The 20613-nt window shown below is 36.0% G+C and overlaps 1 protein-coding gene across 4 annotated transcripts in view; it reads right to left on the bottom strand.

Annotated features, from left to right (window-relative positions):
* Positions 1-6779, bottom strand: part of SERINC1 (serine incorporator 1) — a 31907-nt gene extending 25128 nt beyond the window's left edge. For 2 of the 4 annotated variants that reach the window (XM_032651034.1, XM_032651035.1), the window contains exon 1: positions 6621-6762. In XM_032651034.1, the coding sequence (XP_032506925.1) occupies positions 6621-6659 (39 nt within the window). In that variant the 5' untranslated portion in view covers positions 6660-6762. Of the gene's footprint in view, positions 1-6620 lie in introns of all 4 variants that reach the window. The other 2 variants (XM_032651033.1, XM_032651036.1) reach the window with 2 other exon arrangements.
* Positions 6780-20613: the final 13834 nt, after the last annotated feature.

Raw genomic sequence — 20613 nt, 5'->3', positions numbered from 1 at the left:
ATGAAAAAGTGGAATTTGAAATAACACAATAACATTTATGTTAGCATCCAAAAACACAAATTACTTAGTATTAAGTCTAACTAAGTATGTACAAGATCAATATCAGGAAAACTACAAAACTCTGATTAGCAAAATCAAAGAACTACAAAATGGACAGATAGTCTATGTTCATGGATTAGGAAGACTCAATATTGTTAAGATGTCAGTTCCTCAAACTTGATCTACAGACTCAATGCAATCCAAATCAAAATCCCCCCAGTTTGGCAGTTTCTTACAAAACCAAACATTTCTTACCATAAAATCCAGCAATTGCATTCCTTGGTATTTAACTAAAGGAGTTGAAAACTTAAGTTCACACAAAAACCTGCAAATGGATGTTTATAGCAGCTTTATTTGTAAATGCCCAAACTCGGAAGCAAATGAGATGTCCTTCAGTAGGTAAATGGATAAATAAACTCTGGTACATTCAGACAGTGAATATAATTCAATGTTAAGAAGAAATGAGTTATTAAACCGTGAAAAGACATGGAGGAACCTTAAATAGATATTACTAGCTGAAAGAAACCAATCTGAAAAAGCTACATACATACATGCATGGTTCCACCTGTATGACATTCTGGAAAAGGCATAACTATGGAGACAGCAAACAGATCAGGAGTGGGTGGAGGGATGAACAGGCAAAGCACAGAGAGGATTTTTAGAGCAGGAAAACTACTCTGTATGCTACTATAATGGTGGATACATGTCATTATACATTTGTCCAAATCCACAGAATGTCCAGCACCAAGAATGAACTCTAATGTAAACTACAGACTTTGGGTGATTATGATGTGTTGATGTATTGATAGGTTCATTAATTGTAACAAATGCACCACTCTGGTGGGGAATGTTGGCAATGGGGGAGGCTTTCCACGTGTCGGGGCAGGGGATATATGGAAAATCTCTACCTCTCATTTTTCTGTGAAACTAAAACTGCTTTAAAAAAAAATAGTCTTAGAAAAAATATACAAAAGGATACATTGTGATCAGGTGGGGTTTAGCTGGGAAAAAGCAAGGCTGATTAAGCTTTTGAATATCAATCAAATCAATTCACCACAGGGCTTCCCTGGTGGCACAGTGGTTGAGAGTCTGCCTGCCAATGCAGGGGACGTGGGCTCGTGCCCCAGTCCGGGAAGATCCCACATGCTGCGGGGCGGCTGGGCCCACGAGCCATGCCGCTGAGCCTGCGCGTCCAGAGCCTGTACTCCACAACAGGAGAGGCCACAGCAATGAGAGGACCGCGTACCACAAAAACAAAAACAAAAACAACAACAACAAAAAAAATCAATTCACCACATTAATAGACTAAAGGATAACCATTTTGGCCATTTCAGTGGAAGCAGAAAAATCATTTGAAAAACTCAATACCCATTCATCATAAAACAAACTAAAAAACTTTCAGCAAACAAACAGAATATCCTCGAGTTGATAAAGAACATTTACCAAAAAAACCAAAAAAACAAAAAACTATAGCTGTCAACCATACTTCATGGTGAAAATCTGAATGATTTCCCTTAAGATCCAAAACAAGGCCAAGAATCTCTGCTCTCACCACTTGTATTCGACTGCACACTGGAGGTCCCAGCCAATATAACAAGGCAAGAAAAAGCAAGAAAAGGTATATACTTTGGAAAGGAAGAAATAAAACTGCTTTCTTCCACACATAATTGTCAACATGAAAAACCCCGAAGAACTTACAAGAATGTTACTAGAACTATAAGAAAGTTTAATGAGGTCACAGGACACAAGTTCAGTATGGACATATCAATTATACTTCTGAGTACTAGCAACAAACAACGGGAAACTGAAATTAAACCAACAAAAAGAAATACTTAAGTATAAATCTAATAAAATATACACTAGCTTTCAAATGATGAAAATTAAAAAACACTAATGAAAGAAATCAAAGATCTAAATAAATGGCAAGATAAACTGGGCTCATGGATTGGAAGAATCCATATTAAGATATCAATTCTTTCCAAACTGATCTATGAATTCAATCCAATTCCAATCATAATTCTAGCAGGAGTTTGGTAGAAACAAACCAGCTGCTTCTAAAACTTTTATGGAAAGGCAAAAGAACTAGAGTAGCCCAAAGTATTTTAAAAAGAACAGAGTTGGAAGACTCACACTACCTGATTTCAAGACTAACTCTAAAGCTACAGTAATTAAAATAGGGTAATTTAGGCAAAAGTATGGACACATAAAAGGAACAGAGTTCAAAAACAGACTTAAATATGGTAAAGAAGTTTTTGACAAAAGTGCCAAAGCAAATCAATATAGAAAGCACAATTGCTTCTACTTTTTGAAGGACACCATTACGAGAATGAAAAGACAAGCCACAGACTTGAAGAAAATATTTGCTGGTGAGAATAAAAACTAATATGACCATCTTGGAAATCAGTTTGGCAATTTCTTATAAGTGAAATGTATATTTACCATATGATTTAACAATCCTACTGCAAGGTATTTAGGTAAACAAAATAAGAAGTTATAGTCACAGAAAAAAACTTTACAGGAGTGCTTACAGCTACTTAACCACCAAAATCTGGAAATGCCCCATAACTGGTGAATAGACAGACAAGCTGTGGTACTTCCAAGCAATGGAATACTATGCAACAATAAGGAAAAAACTACTAATACACACCACAATATGAATGAATCTCAAATGGATTACACTAAGTAAAAGAAGCCAGACTCCAAAGGCTATATGCTGTATGATTCCATTTACGTGACATTCTGGAAAGGGAGGACTCTGAAAAAAAACAGGGATTCTCCAGGATGGGGATGGCATAATTCTTTAAGGTGATAAATGTTCTGTAGTGGTTACACAACTACATGATCTGTCAAAACTCACAGAACCACATACTACAAAGTATGAATTTTATGTAAATTATATCAACTAAAAAAATGACAAAAATAAAAATAGGAAAAATAATATGGAAGGAAAACTAAGACAATATAACATGAAAGTAACTCATGCCCTTAAAATAGAGAATCCTCTAAATAAACAAAAAAGGACATTCAAAGATATAATACAATAACAACTTCCTTACAGAAATAAATCTGTATTTTCAAAAGAACGATATTTTCCAGAAAAAAAAAGTGATAAAAGATTTAAAGTCAGACATACTTGGTTAATTTCAAAGATAAGTAAAGCTCTTCAGATACCCAAGCAGAAGAAACAGGTCAATTATGTATATGAGATGTGTTGGAAGGGAATGACTACCAGGGTGGGGTAAGACAGAACACAATTCATAGAAATAACTACAAAGTCCTGAAGGAAATGGGTATACTATTATACCAGTCTACAATGTCTCTCAAAAACATATGAGGCATTTTTAAATACGAAAAATTCAGGGATTTCATCATCCATAAATCCTTTTTGAAAAAATCTACTGGTCGACCAAATTTGGTCAATTATGAGATGACATTAACATTAAAAAAAAAAAAAAACTGGGAGAAGCCATGGTAAAAAAGAATGCTTTGAGCTTTGAATCCATTTAAGTGTAAAACTGTGGTTTTCCAACAGAATCACGAGGAGAGCATATTAAAATAGAATGCTGGGGCCCAGTCAGTGTTTCCAGTAAGTCTCCTAGTGTGCTGATGCTACTGGGTCCCGGATATTTTAAGGATGACTGGTTTAGTTCTAAGATTAAACAACTGGGAATTATGGTTATAACACAATACAGCCATATATAAAAAATAATACAAAGGAATTCTGGTTAAAGATGGCAAACTGAATATATGAATTACTTTAGAAACACCAATAAAATGAAAAATAAAAGGATTTTTAACAGAAGGAATAAACTTAAAAAGTAAAAAGAAACAAAACCCAGGAGAATAAACTGTAAGGAACAAAATAATAACTGATTTAATGGGTCAAGAAAGTTGAATTATAAACCATCAAAGGAAAAAGTAAGGAAAAAGTTAAGCAATAAAATTTGTATAGAATCCTCGAATACCTCAGGAATTGGTGGCACCAGGTGCCTCCATAAGTGAGGCTGAAGGTAGAGGTGAAAATAGGATGATTAGTTGAATGCTTTTTTAAAGAGCAGCTAAGACTCTTAAATTTCATTCCCTTTCTTACACTGGCCAAGTGAAGAGGATAAAGCAGGATTTCTCAACCATGGCACTACTGACATCCTGGGCCAGATAACTCTTTGCTGTTGAGGACTATCCTGTGTATTGTGAAATATTTAGCAGTATCCTACCCACTTGATGCTATTAGCACCCCTTATCCCAAGTTGTGACAATGAAAAATACCTGCAGACATTGCCAAATATTCCCTGTGGCACAGCTGAGAACCACTGCTCTAGAAACACCTCCTTAGAGAACTCTTTTTCAGAACCTCTCCTGATGAAATGTTTACTTAACATTCAGCAATTCCTTTACTTTTACATTCTTTTGTTAAATTCAGAAAAAAAATTAAATTCTTTAAAAATACATGTCCACCATGCTACCGTTCCTTAACAAGGTATTTTTGTCTGTTCATTCATCCAACTGTATATATGCATTGAGAGAGAAGAAACGTTATTGGTGGTGCGACTTTGTTGGTGACATTTACATTTTGTACTCTGCACTGCTTGACTATTCATAACAACTGTGAATCATTTCTACAAAATCAAGTCATTGTACTAAAAAATAAAAATCTAGCAGAGGCTGCACAAAATAAGCGGTCAGGAATCACAAGCTCCTTCTTCTCAATTACTTAACTACATTAAATATCTTGGGCAAAAAGTGATAGTTACTGTATATAAAGTACAGTCATTCAAAGTATCAATGCTATTCACTAACAGTATTGTAAGATTGGGGTGGGGAAAAGCACTTAAGTAGGCATAAATTGCTGGTAATGTAGTTACAGGACTGGGCAGGAGGTCCACAGAGGTTTATAATAATGCTTAAAGTAATCATCAATCAAATAACCATGCTTGAACCAAGGATTAAGATCAATCTAATTCTAGGCCACTTAACAGCAAAAACACAAAACAAAAAACCACAAAATGAAATTAAAAAATTAACACTCTAATCTCTATACAGTAGTGTTACATGTAATCTTTTTATACTTTTTTTCATAGTTGAGGTATTTTCTACAGTTTTATAAAACAAAAAACCTTTACAAAAATTGATTAAGTCTAAAGAAACTGGAGCAAAGGAAGAATGAGGTTCATTTTAATTCTGGCTTAACTGATCTAAGTTAATGACTTACTATATACAAATAACAGGCCCACTTGATAAATGGACAAAATCTGACTTTACAAATCGAATTAAACATCCCCCAAATTAAGACAATTCTATAATAATCATTTTGTAATACATTTAAATTATTACACTAAATGTGCCTCTTATAAGATACTCAATGGGTTCAAGTGATTCTCTACTTTCTGAGCTTTGAAAGAAAGAAAAATATACCAGCTTTCCACACCGAACTACAAGAAAAAAATAACATAATCAAGACAATGACCTGGGTTGGAGTAACCTCTATGTATTATTTAACTAAAATTTAACACTTATAGTTCAAGCCATATCAAAAACTTTTTAAAAAGAGGTAAGGTATGTAAAACACTAAAAATGCTGGCTAATGTATATAATGGGGCCATCTGAGAAGTCAGACCAGCAACTGTTATAAGTGGAATTTATAAATCATGGATTAAAGAAATATGACTTGAACCCAAATATCTCGCCCCATATTACAAATATCTTTATTAACTGTAAAGTCAAATTTTGTCTATTGGGGAGCAGGGGAGTGGTTATATCAAACTCAAATTTATTTGTACCACATGAAACAAGAAATCTTGGCACTATAATGAAGAATAGTGTCACTCTAACAACGCTATCTAATCAAAATGCAACGTGCACCTAATTAAAAGTGAGATGTCAAATTACGCAAGCATCTTTCTGTCAAAAAACTGGTATTTAATACCACAGAACTGACCAGCTTTTCTAGATACATAAATTATTACTTGAGAAGTACGTAATCTTCTCATACCATTGAGGTCGAGGACCCAGTCGCAGAGTTAGGACCATTTAAAAAGGATATAACTATATCAGTATTACTGCCAAGCTGCCCTACATATCCGTCACTTATTTGTAGTCTGCGCGACAGAACAAAGAGGCCGACATGCCTCCAGGGATGACAGTGCTGCAGTCTGAGGTCGCTGGGAAGAGATGACGAGAAGAGATGGGGTACTCCACAAAAGGAAGGGGCCTAAAACCTTTGTAGAAATAGCCTAGGCAGACATAAGAAAAATAGGACAAAAGGGGGCCTGGAAGAATCGGGAAAAGCTTTCACGAAAGACGGGTAGGGGAGGGAGACTACCAGCTCTCTGCTACACTTCTCCCATCGGGGTCAACTTCTCATGTCCATTGCTCCTCACGGCCACCCCGGTCAGCTCTTCGAAAGACTCAGGGCCCCGAACCTGAGTCGGAGTGGCCAGGCGAGACAGGGAGAAAATGCGGAAGGAAGGTACTGCCCGTTGGGTGGGGTACCACGGTCTCTCTAGGCCTCACCCAGCCCAGCTCTGGTGCCTTTCTTCTGTCTCTCACGCTAGCACCCCGAAGGCCGCTAAAAACCACCTTACCCAGCTCGCCATGGAGCACAGCCCCAAGATGCTCCCCATCTTCACGGCGTCGCAGTAGTAGCAGATGCCAACAAGATGGAGACAGCTCCTCTCGCCTTTTCGTGCTTATTTACTAACTACAAGCCACTTCCGGCGCAGAGCCCACCCCGCCCCTCAGTTGCGTCACTTCCTTCGTGGCCTGGGGAGGCGGAGGGTGCAGTGCTTGGGTTGCGCATGCGCGACCCTGGAAACCGAGGCTGTCTCCTTCCGCGATTACTCTTCTAATTCAACTCCCGAACGCGTCTCGTTTTAAAACTTTTGCATCTTTTTTTTCCCCACTTATGTTCTCAACTTATTTCTGAAGGCCAGTGCCTAGGCCAAGTTTTACTGGGATATTTCTACTCATTTGGGTGCTTCCAATTCTATCACTATTTGCGATTGAGAACGCATTTTAATTTCTTGTCCTTATTAAGATGTTACAAGAAGTTTGCACATTTAAAAATTTTAAATGAGTTAGATAAGACATAGTAATAATTCAAACATGTTATTGATTCTACTGAATGTCACGAGCTGTTGAGGAAACATTTAGAACCCTGTCCATAGGTGATAATGGACATCTCCAGGGAATGTATTCACTAAAAGTTCCAGTTATTTTTATAGTGATTAGTCCCTGAAGATATTCTGAGAAAAGAGATCCCTTGATACCTTTATGGATAAAACCCATATAGCAGTTAATCTTAATTGATCATCTAGAGAGCTACTCAGTTGCAATTTATGATTGCAGAGCTGTGTCTTTTCCTCAGGTAGGCTTATAGTTATTTATATGAGATCGACCTCTTGTATGCAAACCAAAAATAAAGTGGTATCTCCACTATAAAGATCATAGCTTCTACATAAGTTTGATTTATCACAATACTTGGGAAGACATTTTAGGGACTCTACAATTATGGGAGATCAGAAGACCTACCACATCCAGTTAAGAAGGAGTGGCGTGCAAGTAGTACAGAGTTTCAAGACAGAGGGGCAGATCCACATTTTCTTCTCCGTAAGGGGATTCATCTGGATGCCTAAGGGGCAATTAAATGCAAAGTGTAAGAAAGTGAAGTATCACCCAATAAGCTATTAATACAAACATCTTTAAAATTTGAAATATTTTGACCTACAAAAAGGTAAAGAGAATGTCATAACCATGAACTTTCCCCTGTCTTCAAGAAATAAAACATTACAAATAGAATTGCTCCTCCCCCTCCACCAAGAGATGATCATAATGAATGAATGTTAGGGACCAACTAGCAATCTTGCTACAATGTCTTCAATTTATTGACTGTTGCAAATTGCTCTTCAAAGTGGTTTTACCAATGTACACTTTCTCCAGCAGTGTATGAGAATTGCTCCACATCCTTCTCAGCACTTGGGTTTGTCACACTTTAGCTAACATGAGAGAAGTGAAATGTCTCATTATACTATCAATTTGCATTTCCCTGATAACTAGTAACATTGAGAACTTTTGTTATTGACCATCGCAACATCATCTTCTGAATAAAGTGCCTTTTCAAGTTTTTTGTCCATTTATCAGTTGGGTTATCCATCTATACTTTATTGATTTGTAGATGGTTTTAATATATTTTTGGATACAAATTCTTTGTTATGTGTGGATCAATTACATCTCCCAGTCTGGACTTATTCTTTCCCTTTTTTTGGTGTCCTTTGATGACACCTTAGCGTAGTTTTAAATTTACTATAATGTAGTCAAATTTGACAAACTTGATCCTTAAGTTACATGATTTTGTTGTTTAGAACTGCTTACTAGTACCAAGATTTTAGAGATATTTTCCTTTGTATATTTTCTTCTAGTTTTAATGTTTTGCTCTTAAACAGTTAGGTTTTTAATCCACTTAGAGCTGATTTTTGTGTATGGTATGAGGTAGAAATCCAGTCAATGATGTGATGGTAAACTGCCTCTCCAGGGGGGGGGGAAATAGCCCCGATATGTAGCATTTGCAGATTTCCAGTATAAATACTCCCACTGTGGCTGATTCCCATCTACCATTGTTTTAACAATACACTTGTGAAATTCTTGACTATTTATCTAGCAACTGGTCAGTTTGATCTAGCACCAACATACCACTAGGTCCACTTGTATTCTAGTTTTTCTTACAGATAACCAATTGTTTTAGTATGAATTTTAGAATAATAATCCTTTCTCTCTCATCTCATATGGCAGCAATACCATTGCTGTCATATGTCACATTTCATACACATGTGTCTGTTTCTGAACTCTATTCTATTTCATGGATTGAGTTGTCCATCTATACATAGTTTACTAATACATAGTTTTATAGTTGCGTCCCTAAATACATGGTTTTAATTATAGTTGCTTTAAAGTAAGTCTTGATATCTGGAAGGGTTTCTATACCTTACTCTTCATACTTGTTCTGGCTGTTCTTGATGCTATATATATATATATATATATTTTAGAGTCAAGTTGTCAAGTTTGGATAATAAATTATACAGCCTCAGCAATCATAAGAGTTTGATCATATTTTAGAGGTGTGTGATAAATTTGACTATAAGCTTCTTAGTGGCTAGAGAGTTTCTCAAAGAGACATTATTTGCATTATAGATTGGACAGTACTTTATTATGTGAGATTATGCTTTATGAGACAGATTTGTTAGTATTATTAACTCCACTCACTAACTGTCAGAATTATCCCCTACTCCTAATTATTGTGATACCCACTAAGGGACAATATAACCGTTAGTTATAAACCAATAGTAAAGCAAAGAAAGAATTATTAGTTATAATTAACAGATTGTCTCCTTGCCAACAGTGAAAGAGTTAAAATGATGGCTTTTTTAGATTGGTACTCGAAGACAACCCAAAACATGTTTTCAGTACAAATCAGCAATTCAGTAGGAGCAGTTTCTCCAGGCTACTTCTTGTAGTACAAATCAAAGTCATAATGCCAAAGCACAAATCAGTAAAAGTAAGTAAATTAGGAGTTTTAAAAAATGCTAACTGTTCATTTCTCCTATGGTGTGACCTGATTCAGGGATCAACTTTAGAAGATCTCAAGTGGGCAATTTCCAAAAATATTAGAAATGCTAATAGGTATCCACCCCCGAAAATATTTCAAATATGTTTGGGTGGTACTGCGTATTATATTCTTGTGATTGATGTTGCATGTTAACATTTGAAACATTTGACTTTTAAAAACCCTTTTTTCTTTTCCAAGAAACATGTATTAATATCTATCATAATTAATATTCTGTGGAAGATAGTTTAAGATATGCTGATGGAGGAAAGGATGGACTGCAGAGACTTCTGGCAATCCTCCTAAAATATCATTTTTCATAACTGAGCTTTTGGTCATTAGATCAAAAGATTAGATCTTTTTGAGCATTAGAGAGCTCAAGGTTATATTCTTTAGCAAGAATGTGAGCATGCTCTATGTTGCCAATTAAAGACAAGATATAAACTTTGGCATTAAAATAAATGGAATTTAAAATTAGTAGTCTCAGGGAAATTCAGGAGTAAGACCAAGACACAGGTCAGAATAGACAGGCACAGGAGTGGGCTGAGGGAATTCTGGAATACTATAAGCAGGCTTAAGATTTTCCTCAGGAAACATTCTGGGTTCATTCTCACTTATGGATGAACAAAGAATCAAAGCTCCCAAGTAGAGCATGATTGTGATAATTTTAGCCTGAGAAAAATGTAAAGCAGGGTTACCAAGGTTATCCTGTTAATAGTAAATGTTTCAATAATACATTAATAAAAATTAGCCTAGACCAGTGTAATCCCCAGGATGAACTGGGCACAAAATTTACCCTAATGTAACTAAATAAGTTACTCTGAAATTTAGGCTTATTGACTATCAGTCATTAGTATTGTGAGAGTATCTACCCAAATAATAATTTTGGTTTCAGAATTTACCTGTATGGCAATAAAACCATATCTTCAGTGTAAAGGAAAACACTTAATATTTTTTCTGGCAATCCATGCCTATTTTCAAGTCATAAAAAGGATCAAAACACGTCTTTGCTCTATAATACTCTGGAAATTACTATCTGATCTGGAAGGAGACCATTCAATTATCCCTATTTCTCAGATTATATTAAAGTACAAGTTTAAGAAAAACAAGTCAGGCTTCATATTAAATTCATATAGCATAGTCCATAACTGACTTTTTCCTCCAGAATAAGCATGAATAATGAAAGATCTTTCTAAACATTAGCTATAGATATCTCATAGTCATGCACTACTCCTTCTTGAGTGTTTATTATTACAGAGTAATATAGAACCGACATTCTGGACTTCATGGCATTGTACCTTTTGGAGCCTACCTCATACTTACTGCTGAGCTGCTGTAGTTTATGCTCCCTGATAATTAACACTGTTGAAATTCTTCTTTTTTTTTTTTTAAAGAAAGTTTTTTTCTTTTAAATTTTATTTATTTATTTTTGGCTGTGTTGGGTCTTCGTTTCTCTGCAAGGGTTTTCTCCAGTTGCGGCCAGCGAGGGCCACTCTTCATCGCGGTGCGCGGGCCTCTCACTGTCGAGGCCTCTCTTGTTGCAGAGCACAGGCTCCAGACGCGCAGGCTCAGTAGTTGTGGCTCACGGGCCCAGTTGCTCCGTGGCATGTGGGATCTTTCCAGACCAGGGCTCAAACCCATGCCCCCTGCATTGGCAGGCAGATTCTCAACCACTGCGCCACCAGGGAAGCCCGAAACTCTTCTTTTAAGAGGTGGAGATCTTCCCTTTCTTACTATCTATGTATAGACTGGGAAGAAATTAGTTCGGTATCTCATTCAGGTGCTGGCAATTTAAGGAAGCATGCAGAGTATATAGAGCTCCTGTTGTAGATTACCAATGATGACTTATGGGACAATTTCCACTGCTGCCTTGGCTGGTTGCTGCTGCCATGCTCCTCTCTATATTGTCTAGCGGTCATCCGCAGAAAATTCCTTCCTCACTAAATGTTACTGGAGATGCCTGTGCCCAGAAGCCAGCGGTCTGTAAACTTTCACCCTCTCCTGTAATTCCTCACCCATATCCATAAGGAAATGGTTTAGTATCTTGCACAACACTTTAAAAGTTCCCACTTTAACCTAGAATTAGTGTCCTTCCATCAAGGTTAACTGAAATCAGACTTACCTTTGGTCCCAAGGTTTTTCTGCCTTTATACAAATTTCTGTATCAACTTTAAAGCTAATTTCTTAATGGACTATAGCTATGAAACATTGTGAAAATAGAACAGATTTTTAATGGAAAATAATCAGGTCATATTTCGCTGTAAATTAGGGATTTTGTTATTTAGTTTCCCTGTCCTCAGTAGACCAACACTGAAACTATTGAGGGATAAAACACCTTGGGCCCTCAAAATAAATTGTCTTAAAGGATGAGTAAAATTTTGCATTTATAAGGAGAAAAAAGGCCTATAAAAAGTATTTTATGACTAATCCTAATGTAAACATGTTTAAATATTTCACCATATGTTCTTTAAGAATAAGCCAGAAATAGATTAGGACATAACAGCCTATAGAGGTCAGTATAAACTTAGAATTGGAAGAGACCATATCCTGATTTAAGATAGGCTTTTTTCAGTGATCTTGATATTTAAAATAACGATAGTAATAATGTTAAAGGCACACTCTCCTAAACTATTAACTTAATATTAAAAATATAAATGGGGCTTCCCTGGTGGCACAGTGGTTGGGAGTCCACCTGCCGGTGCAGGGGACACGGGTTCGGGCCCCGGTCCGGGAGGGTCCCACATGCCGCGGAGTGGCTGGGCCCGTGAGCCATGGCCGCTGAGCCTGCACGTCCGGATCCTGTGCTCTGCAGCGGGAGAGGCCACAGCAGTGAGAGGCCCGTGTACTGCAAAAAACAAAAAAAACATAAAAATATAAATGAATCTTTTTCTTTCCACACAGATTTTCTTTTTTTTGCCCAAATCTAAGCCAGTAATTCTCATGGACAATCAGGTGTTTATGCCAGTGAAGTAGATGACTACAAAAATAGAATATTTATTTCAGGCAGAACATATGTAAATTTAGGGACAAAAAGCAAATATTCACAATGTAAATAATGAAATGGATAGAGAATTCAAATGTTTCAAATGTTTAATGTTTTATAATCATTGATAGAGTGACTACTTGAAGAAACATTAATGGCATTCTAAAACATTTTGCCTCTCAAGGGCAGTTAGCTGAAATATGTTTAGTATTTACTGATCGCACCTAGAAACTGAACAAGTATAATGTTACTATATTGAAGATATATTAAAATCAAGCATTCATTTACCCAAAAATGTTATTTATTATGCTACAGAAAAGAGCCAACTATTTCTGTTGGGACATTCATCAGATTTTTGAATTCTTATTACATATGTCATGAAGGTAATGTCTAAATCAGTACTGTGCGATAGAAATATACAGTGCATCCGTAATTTAAAATTTTCTTGTAGCCACATTAAAAAGAAAAAGAAAGATGAAATTAATTTTAACAATACATTTAACCCAATACATCCAAAATATTATCATTTCAACATGACATTAATATAAAAATTATTAATAACATGTTTTACATTATTTTTCGTAAGTCTTCTAAGTCTGGTTTGTATTATAACTTATAGCGCATCTCAATTCAGATCAGCCACATTATAAGAGTTTAATAGCTCACATATTGGACAACACGTATCCAAATGCTGAGAGAAAAAATTGAGGCAGTTATCCAGGTGATCCAGTTCAAGCTAAACAAACAAGCAAAACATACTTTTCTTTGGATAAATTATTAAGCTATTTCAGGATAAAGTGGTTTTAAGCCTGTACATTTACTTCAGGTATCGAATCTGTTTCATCTAATTAATATTTTGTATAAAAATCAAATCCAATAGACTTGAATGAAGGGTAAATGTTAAGTTCTTATAATTATTTAGGCTATCATACTGCTATTTTTATATGTATGAAATTCACCAGATTTGATTTTCAAGCATTCCAAATAATCCATAATTCTGTTTTAACCAACTTATCATCTGATAAGTTTCTATGGCCTTAGCTTTCTCCCCTCCAGAATTAATTGTAACAATAGGGTGCTCCCAGGAAGTCCTTGACACTTTAGGCAGCCTGATTTCAAATAATTCCAGACAGAGCTTGATGATTCTCACTCAGCTCTCCACACCTCATTCCACTACCTGTATTCTCTGTTACCCCATATAACACTTCTGCAAATTCTTACATAAAGCTGATCTCTTCTTGTTCTCTTTTTGCTGAATGATCAAGAACTTTGGGTACTCTTTTTTTCACAGTCTTTCCTTTCTTGAAGATTTGCTTTAACTTCAAAAATAGTTAGAAAAAAAGTGTGGACACCCTTCGACACTTTCCCTACCAGGTTTTACTCAACCCAATAATTAACTGGTAAGGTCCTAATTTCTTCATAAAGCATCACAGTATTTCCTAGTACCCCAGTCTTCATATATGGAACCCATTCTGCATCACCTGCAAAAATCCTATGTGTAGCTGTTGGTAGCATCCAGTTGTGTCATTTCTTCTATTGTTTTCCCCAAACTTGTTTCTGGTATAGCTTGGCCTGGCTTCCACGAACTCTGCCATATTGCTCATAGATCTGTCTTCCTCCAGAAACAGTCCTATCTTCTTTAAAGATCTGGTGTTAAAGGAAGCTCATGTGTGAGCCAACCAGAAACCATCTTCCATTGACATCTCTCAAAGGGAATTTCCTGCCTCAATTGGCCCGTCTTATTTATATTGTACAGTAGAGTTCAGTCTTTCGGGGATCAACCAGTTTTTGAAATCCTGTCAGGGGCTACTGGGCTGAGAGCAGAGCTCTCTCCATCTAGTTTCTCTGCCATGGAGAGAACATTTCTAGTACGATTAATATAAATGCACATTTCTCCTTCCCAGAAATACTCATCCAGCTACATATAAAAGTGTACTCCTTTTTCTATGGTATGCTTTCATCCAGGCATGGTTGGACAGCAATTTCAAACAGTAGTCTTTAGTAAGAGAGAAAAAACAGGAACAGAATTGGTTAACATAATAATACATGGAAATTACGCTTTAAGAAGTAGCTTTTACAAATGGAATCCAAAAGATGGATTTTTCCCATTGTGTCTCCATACAGAAAAGCCTTGGATTGAATGGCAGTTGAGAGAAATATTTTAGAGAAATGCTTAAACCTGAAGTAAGGCTGCCAGTGCTTAAATGCTAGTTCCACCTCAAATTAGCTGTCAATTTTCTTAATTTCAAGTCCAGTAACTTTACTAGGATATATCTTAGTATTAAACACTCTGAGTCAAGTTTCCGTGAAGTATGAGGAACCCTTTCATGAGCAAATTTAAGGTGTTTTTTTTCCAGGAAAGTTGCCTTGAATTGTATCTTTAATTATTTGCTTATTTCTGTTATTTTTATAGAAACACCAATTATTTATATATTGACTCTCTTTTGCCTATCTTTCATACATATTATCTTCTTTCGTGGCCTTTTAAATTCTTTACAGTTGATCCTTGAACAACGCAGGGGTTAGTCTGTGTAAAATTTATAGTTGGCCTTCCATATGTGCCGTTCCTCCACATTCATGATACAACCATCGATGGAACATGTAGTACTCTACTATTTACTATTGAAAAATATCTGCATATAAGTCAACCTGCACAGTTCAAACCTGTGTTGTCCAAGGGTCAACTTTATTTCTATTTTATTTTGTTTAGTTTCTTCCACTTAGTGTCTGACCTCTGCCAATTCACAATTTCTCTCTTCCTACACTTTCCCCATCTCTTCACTAAGTTCTTATGTCTATTTTCACTTACTCAATACTTCATAGAAGTCAATTTGCTTGTTTAAGATCATGGTTATCTATTTTATTTGCTCTACCACATTGCTTTTCTCGTCCATGATCACCATCTGCCATTTGTTTTTCTTATTTCTTTTCTCCTTATTCCTTATAATATCCTTATATAGATCTGTGCTCATACTATTTTAATATTTCATCTTTAAATGGTGAGTTTTGTCCTAGACGTGGTAATTAAAGGAGATTCATATGGAGAAATATCTAGCACCATGTTCTATCTATCTGAAAATTTCCTTTTGACCTTGGATATTTTGGGGGGCGGGGGTGTGGCTGTGTCATTTTTATTTCATTTCTCCTTAGCCAGTGAAATTTTTCCCACTCCTTACTGCCCCACCAAAGTTTTTTTTATTTCTCCTGTTTTCTCTTTTATTCTACTACCATAGATTCCGTCCTTCCTAAATGAACTTATTTTCATGATGCTTCAGTTAACCCTACCTCTGCTTTTCAAACCCAAATTAGGTCCAGAGAAGCACTGCAACGTTGTCTATCAATGATTTTAATGATTGCAAATAAGGAATTTAGGTTTTCACCTCCAAGTGTACTCTTTCCCATTGAGAAGTGGCTTTTGCTGGTTCTATTGGGGATCTACAACCAAGGCAAACCCTCTTTGCTTCCTCCTAAATGTACTATTATTTTATCTCCAGTAATTTATGTCAGCCTTTCCTCCAATTTCATCTAGGATTTAGCTATTCCCTAATTTTGCTAAAAATGAGATTGTGTAGTTTTGTTTTCTTTCTCCTCATTCCTTTTGGATGATTTCAAGGAATAGAATAGGGAAAATGCCAACTTCTACTTCCATATTGCAACTGGAAGCCCAGTATTATAACTTGCATTTCATCGATCACTCCATGTTACTAGGACTTTACCCAACATGCCATGAACTTTCTTATCTTTCTGTCTTTGCTCATGTATATAATTCTGCATGAAATATTCTCAGCACCATTCCCCATAAATGCTTGTATCTAGCTGGTACCGATTCATCCACTAAAACTCAGCTTAGGTGCATCTCCTTTATGGCATTTCCCTGACAGCCTCCCCTTCTTTCCTTGACTAATTCCTAACATTAAGTGTGATAACTTAACTACTCTCTATGTAACCTATGCATTTTTGCAAGAGTGCATTTACCTCATTGTATTGTCTGTTGTATTTTATTAACCTCCCAAACCATCCTAAGCTTCTTGAGGACAGTGAGTGTGTCTTAGGCATTTTTGTATCCTCAGGCTAGAAAAACATTAGGCCTTTGATAGGCAATCAATAAAGTTAGTTGAATGAATAAATGTATTATTTACCAAAAAAACCCTGAAAATATTGGTAACTGATATGTGATCAGGAACATCACACTCCTGAACATAAATTCAACTAGAATTTAAAGTTTTTAGAAAGTTTGACAAATAATTGTTCATAACTATAAAAAGTAGCAATTCAGTTCAGGGAATATAGATTTGTGTGAATAAGATTACAAGTGGATCTATTTATTTCTTAGAGATCTCCATAGCAAGTCCATTTGCTGTTCAATGGAAATGTAATTTTTGTTGCTTCCAGTAACCCATGCTCCACCTGTGATCTGTCAGCAAGTAGTGCTATTTCTGTCTTTTGTATCCTCATCAGCAATAATTATTGCAATTGTATCTTAGCTGACAATTCTCATTCTGTAGTGTAAGAAAGAAATTCTATTATTCTTTCTGCAATAAATTAATAAATGGAAAATTCAGCTTTTTAGTAAAATTTTAAAGGTAAGTATACTTTCATACAGTCTAGAATCATATATCTTAATGTTAAGTTTAAGGGTACAGTGTTTTGCTTTTAGCCCCTTGGGAAATGTATCTCTGACATTTAGCAATATAAATCTGACATATATTTTCCTCAGTTGTGCATGAGGAAAACTGCACTGAATTTGGTTGTTTACTCTATAAAGCTTTTGGAAGTAAAAACAAGCACATAAAAAAGAGTATCATGTGATTTTTTTTTTTAATTGTTTTTGCTTTGTTTTGAGGAAAAGGTAGTACTACATAGACTGCATACTATTCTTCATTTACTATAAAGAATAAATATAAAAGAACACATTTTATTGTTCAACCAAATAAAAGATATAATAAAACTAGTTAAATAGATGCATATTGATAGGAATAATAAAAATTATGTTGCATGATAACTAGTTATAAATAATAGGTTCTAATATGCTTACAGTTGCCATCTTTATTTATTTAATTTTTGGCTGCGTTGGGTCTTCATTGCTGTGTGTGGGCTTTCTCTAGTTGCGGCGAGCAGGGGCTACTCTTCGTTGACGTGCGTGGGCTTCTCATTGCCGTGTCTTCTCTTGTTGCAGTTGCAGAACACGGGCTATAGGCACACAGACTTCAGTAGTTGTGGCCCACAGGCTCAGCAGTTGTAGCTTGTGGGCTCTAGAGTAGTTGTGGTGCATGGGCTTAGTTGCTCCGCAGCATGTGGCATCTTCCCGGACCAGGGCTTGAACCGTGTCCCCTGAATTGGCAGGTGGATTCTTAACCTCTGTGCCACCAGAGAAGCCCCAGTTGCCATCTTTATCTATCTGTGTGTGAAAAATAGAAGGTAAACATATGTTTTATGTAATGTTTGACTAAGTGCATGGTGCTTAAACAGTTTACCAATATATATAGAGAGAATATTTTTTGATATTTTACTTGTAGAAGAGTGAGTTTTAAACAAAGAAAGCAGTTAAGACTTCTGTGACAAAAAATCGATACCTTTATCACACTGCTCCAATACTTCTATGTTATTTTTAAACAATTACCTGCTCTACCATCCCTAATCTAGCCTTGATTAGATAAACCACTCTACCTTAAGCTGTTCAAATATCATTTCTGTATGGTGGTGTTTAGGGGGTCTTGGTCCATTTCTGAGAGAGATAGAGAGACAGTGGCAGATATCTCATCAAATTCCTAGGAGTGAAACAAATGGAAAACATTAGAAATGGAGTACTGCCATCAAGAATAAACAAAGCCAACATGTTTATCATGAAACTCAAGCAATCACTCAAATCTTTAGCAGTGTATGCTTACAGAATTTTCATCAAGTTACAAAATAAAATCTAAGGAAACTATGAGCACTTTGGTAAAATACTTCAATAATAAAATTGCTACTAGGTTGATATCCTGCTTCATATGTATGTATTTCCTTGCTTGATCATGAGGAAATTTAATGATGATTAAGGGTTCAGTCTTTTTTTTTTTTTTTTTTTTAGCGGTACGCGGGCCTCTCTCTGTTGTGGCCTCTCCCATTGCGGAGCACAGGCTCCTGAGGCGCAGGCGCAGCTGCCATGGCTCACGGGCCCAGCCGCTCCGCGGCATGTGGGATCTTCCCAGACCGGGGCACGAACCCGTGTCCCCTGCATCGGCAAGTGTACTCTCAACCACTGCGCCACCAGGGAATCCAAGGGTTCAGTCTCTTGAGCAAACTGCTTAAACAGTTTTACCTTGGTTTCCTCATTTGTGAAACACAGAAAAACGGAGTATTTACTTTATAGGGCTCTTATGAAGATTAAAAGATATAATATGTCTAATATGTGTAGTGGCACAAAGTAAATGCTCAAGAAGGTGCTGTATTATTTTCCTATGGCTGCTGTAACAAATTACCACAAACTTAGTGGTGTAAAGGAACACAAATTTATTATCTTATAGTTTTGAAGGTCAGAAGTCCAAAATAGGTCTCACTGGGCTAAAATCAAGGTGTTGGTAGGACTGTGTTCTTTCTGGAAGCTTTGGGGAGAATCCATTGCCTTGCCTTTTCTAACTTCTGGAGGTTGTCCACTTTCCTTGGCTTACAATCCCTCATCACTTCAACTTCTACTGTGTTGTCATATTTCTCTCTCTGACTCTCCTGCCTCTCCCTTTATTTTATAATGATTCTTGTGATTACATTGGGCCCAACTGGATAATCTAGGCTAATTTTCTATTTCCAGATTATAAACTTAATCATACCTGAAAAATCCCCTTTGCCTTGTAAGGTAACATACTCACAAGTTCTGGAAATTAGGATGTGGCCTTTTTTGTAGGGGCCATTATTCAACCTACTACAGGTACTGTGATTTTGGCAATAACTGCAGAATTTGTCATTGTCTGGTTAATGAGTTTTTTATTCTCCTTAATCTTTACATAATTTTTGTCTGTGGAAAATAACTTTTAAGAAAAGATTTCAATATTATTCAGAAATAAATAACACATTTGCAAAATATATACTTGAAAATTTTAATGAAGCTTCTGGCTTGTTTTCGTAAGGTCTTCTCTGGAGAAGCATACTGTTATACATTTAAGTAATGTGTAGTCTTCACCATGTCCCAAACGCTATACCCAGCAGTTAATCACACAATACCTATGCAATTTACTGTATTTACAAAATGAAAACATGCCCTTTACATAGTAGGTATGTTTAAGTAAATGTTTGTTGAATTAATTAATGAATTACAGAGCTGGTGTGATATGAACTTGACTATTCCTTTTAGTTCTGTTTTCCTGCTTGAATACCCCACTATAGTATAAATTACGTAAGGTCATAGATTATTTTATATGCTCTGATAGTTTTATTTTATATGTCTGATAGTACTCATCATGCATCTACATATAATATACATTCGATAAACACTTATAAATGAATGAATTTAAGAGTGAACTTGATGGCAGGGGGAGATAAGAGAAGGTGGATTTGGATGACACTAAGTACTTACTTAGGGTCCCTTTTTGCCTTCTCTTATTCTTGCAGTGAAAATATCTCTTTAGGAGATGAAAAATTTCTGATGTCTTTCAAAATTATTTTCTTGGAAAATAATCTAAGTTACTAAAATCTGGAAATCATGTTTATTTTTTCCCAGACTGATTATTGTTTTCTATGAAAAAAATCGAGCAAGTACATTGATAGTCTTAAATAAATAGCTATTATTAAATCTCACAATATTAACAAATTTAGAGATAAGCAATCTGTGACATTAACCGTTGAGAAAATCTCCTAGAGTTTTCTTCCTACTTCCTATCCCATCCCCCCAAATTCCAGTAAAATAGAAGGGCTTTAATGCTGTTGGGGAGGAAGAAAGGTTTCTCTACCCTTCTAGGTTCTTGGGGCTGGTCAAAGAACTAAATTAACATGAGATAGATTAACCAGAGAAAAATCAAACAAA

The sequence above is a fragment of the Phocoena sinus genome, chromosome 12 (assembly GCF_008692025.1).
Source record: "Phocoena sinus isolate mPhoSin1 chromosome 12, mPhoSin1.pri, whole genome shotgun sequence".
NCBI lineage: Eukaryota > Metazoa > Chordata > Mammalia > Artiodactyla > Phocoenidae > Phocoena > Phocoena sinus.
Note: the sequence above shows the minus strand (reverse complement) of the source record. Positions and strands in the feature narration are given on the sequence as shown.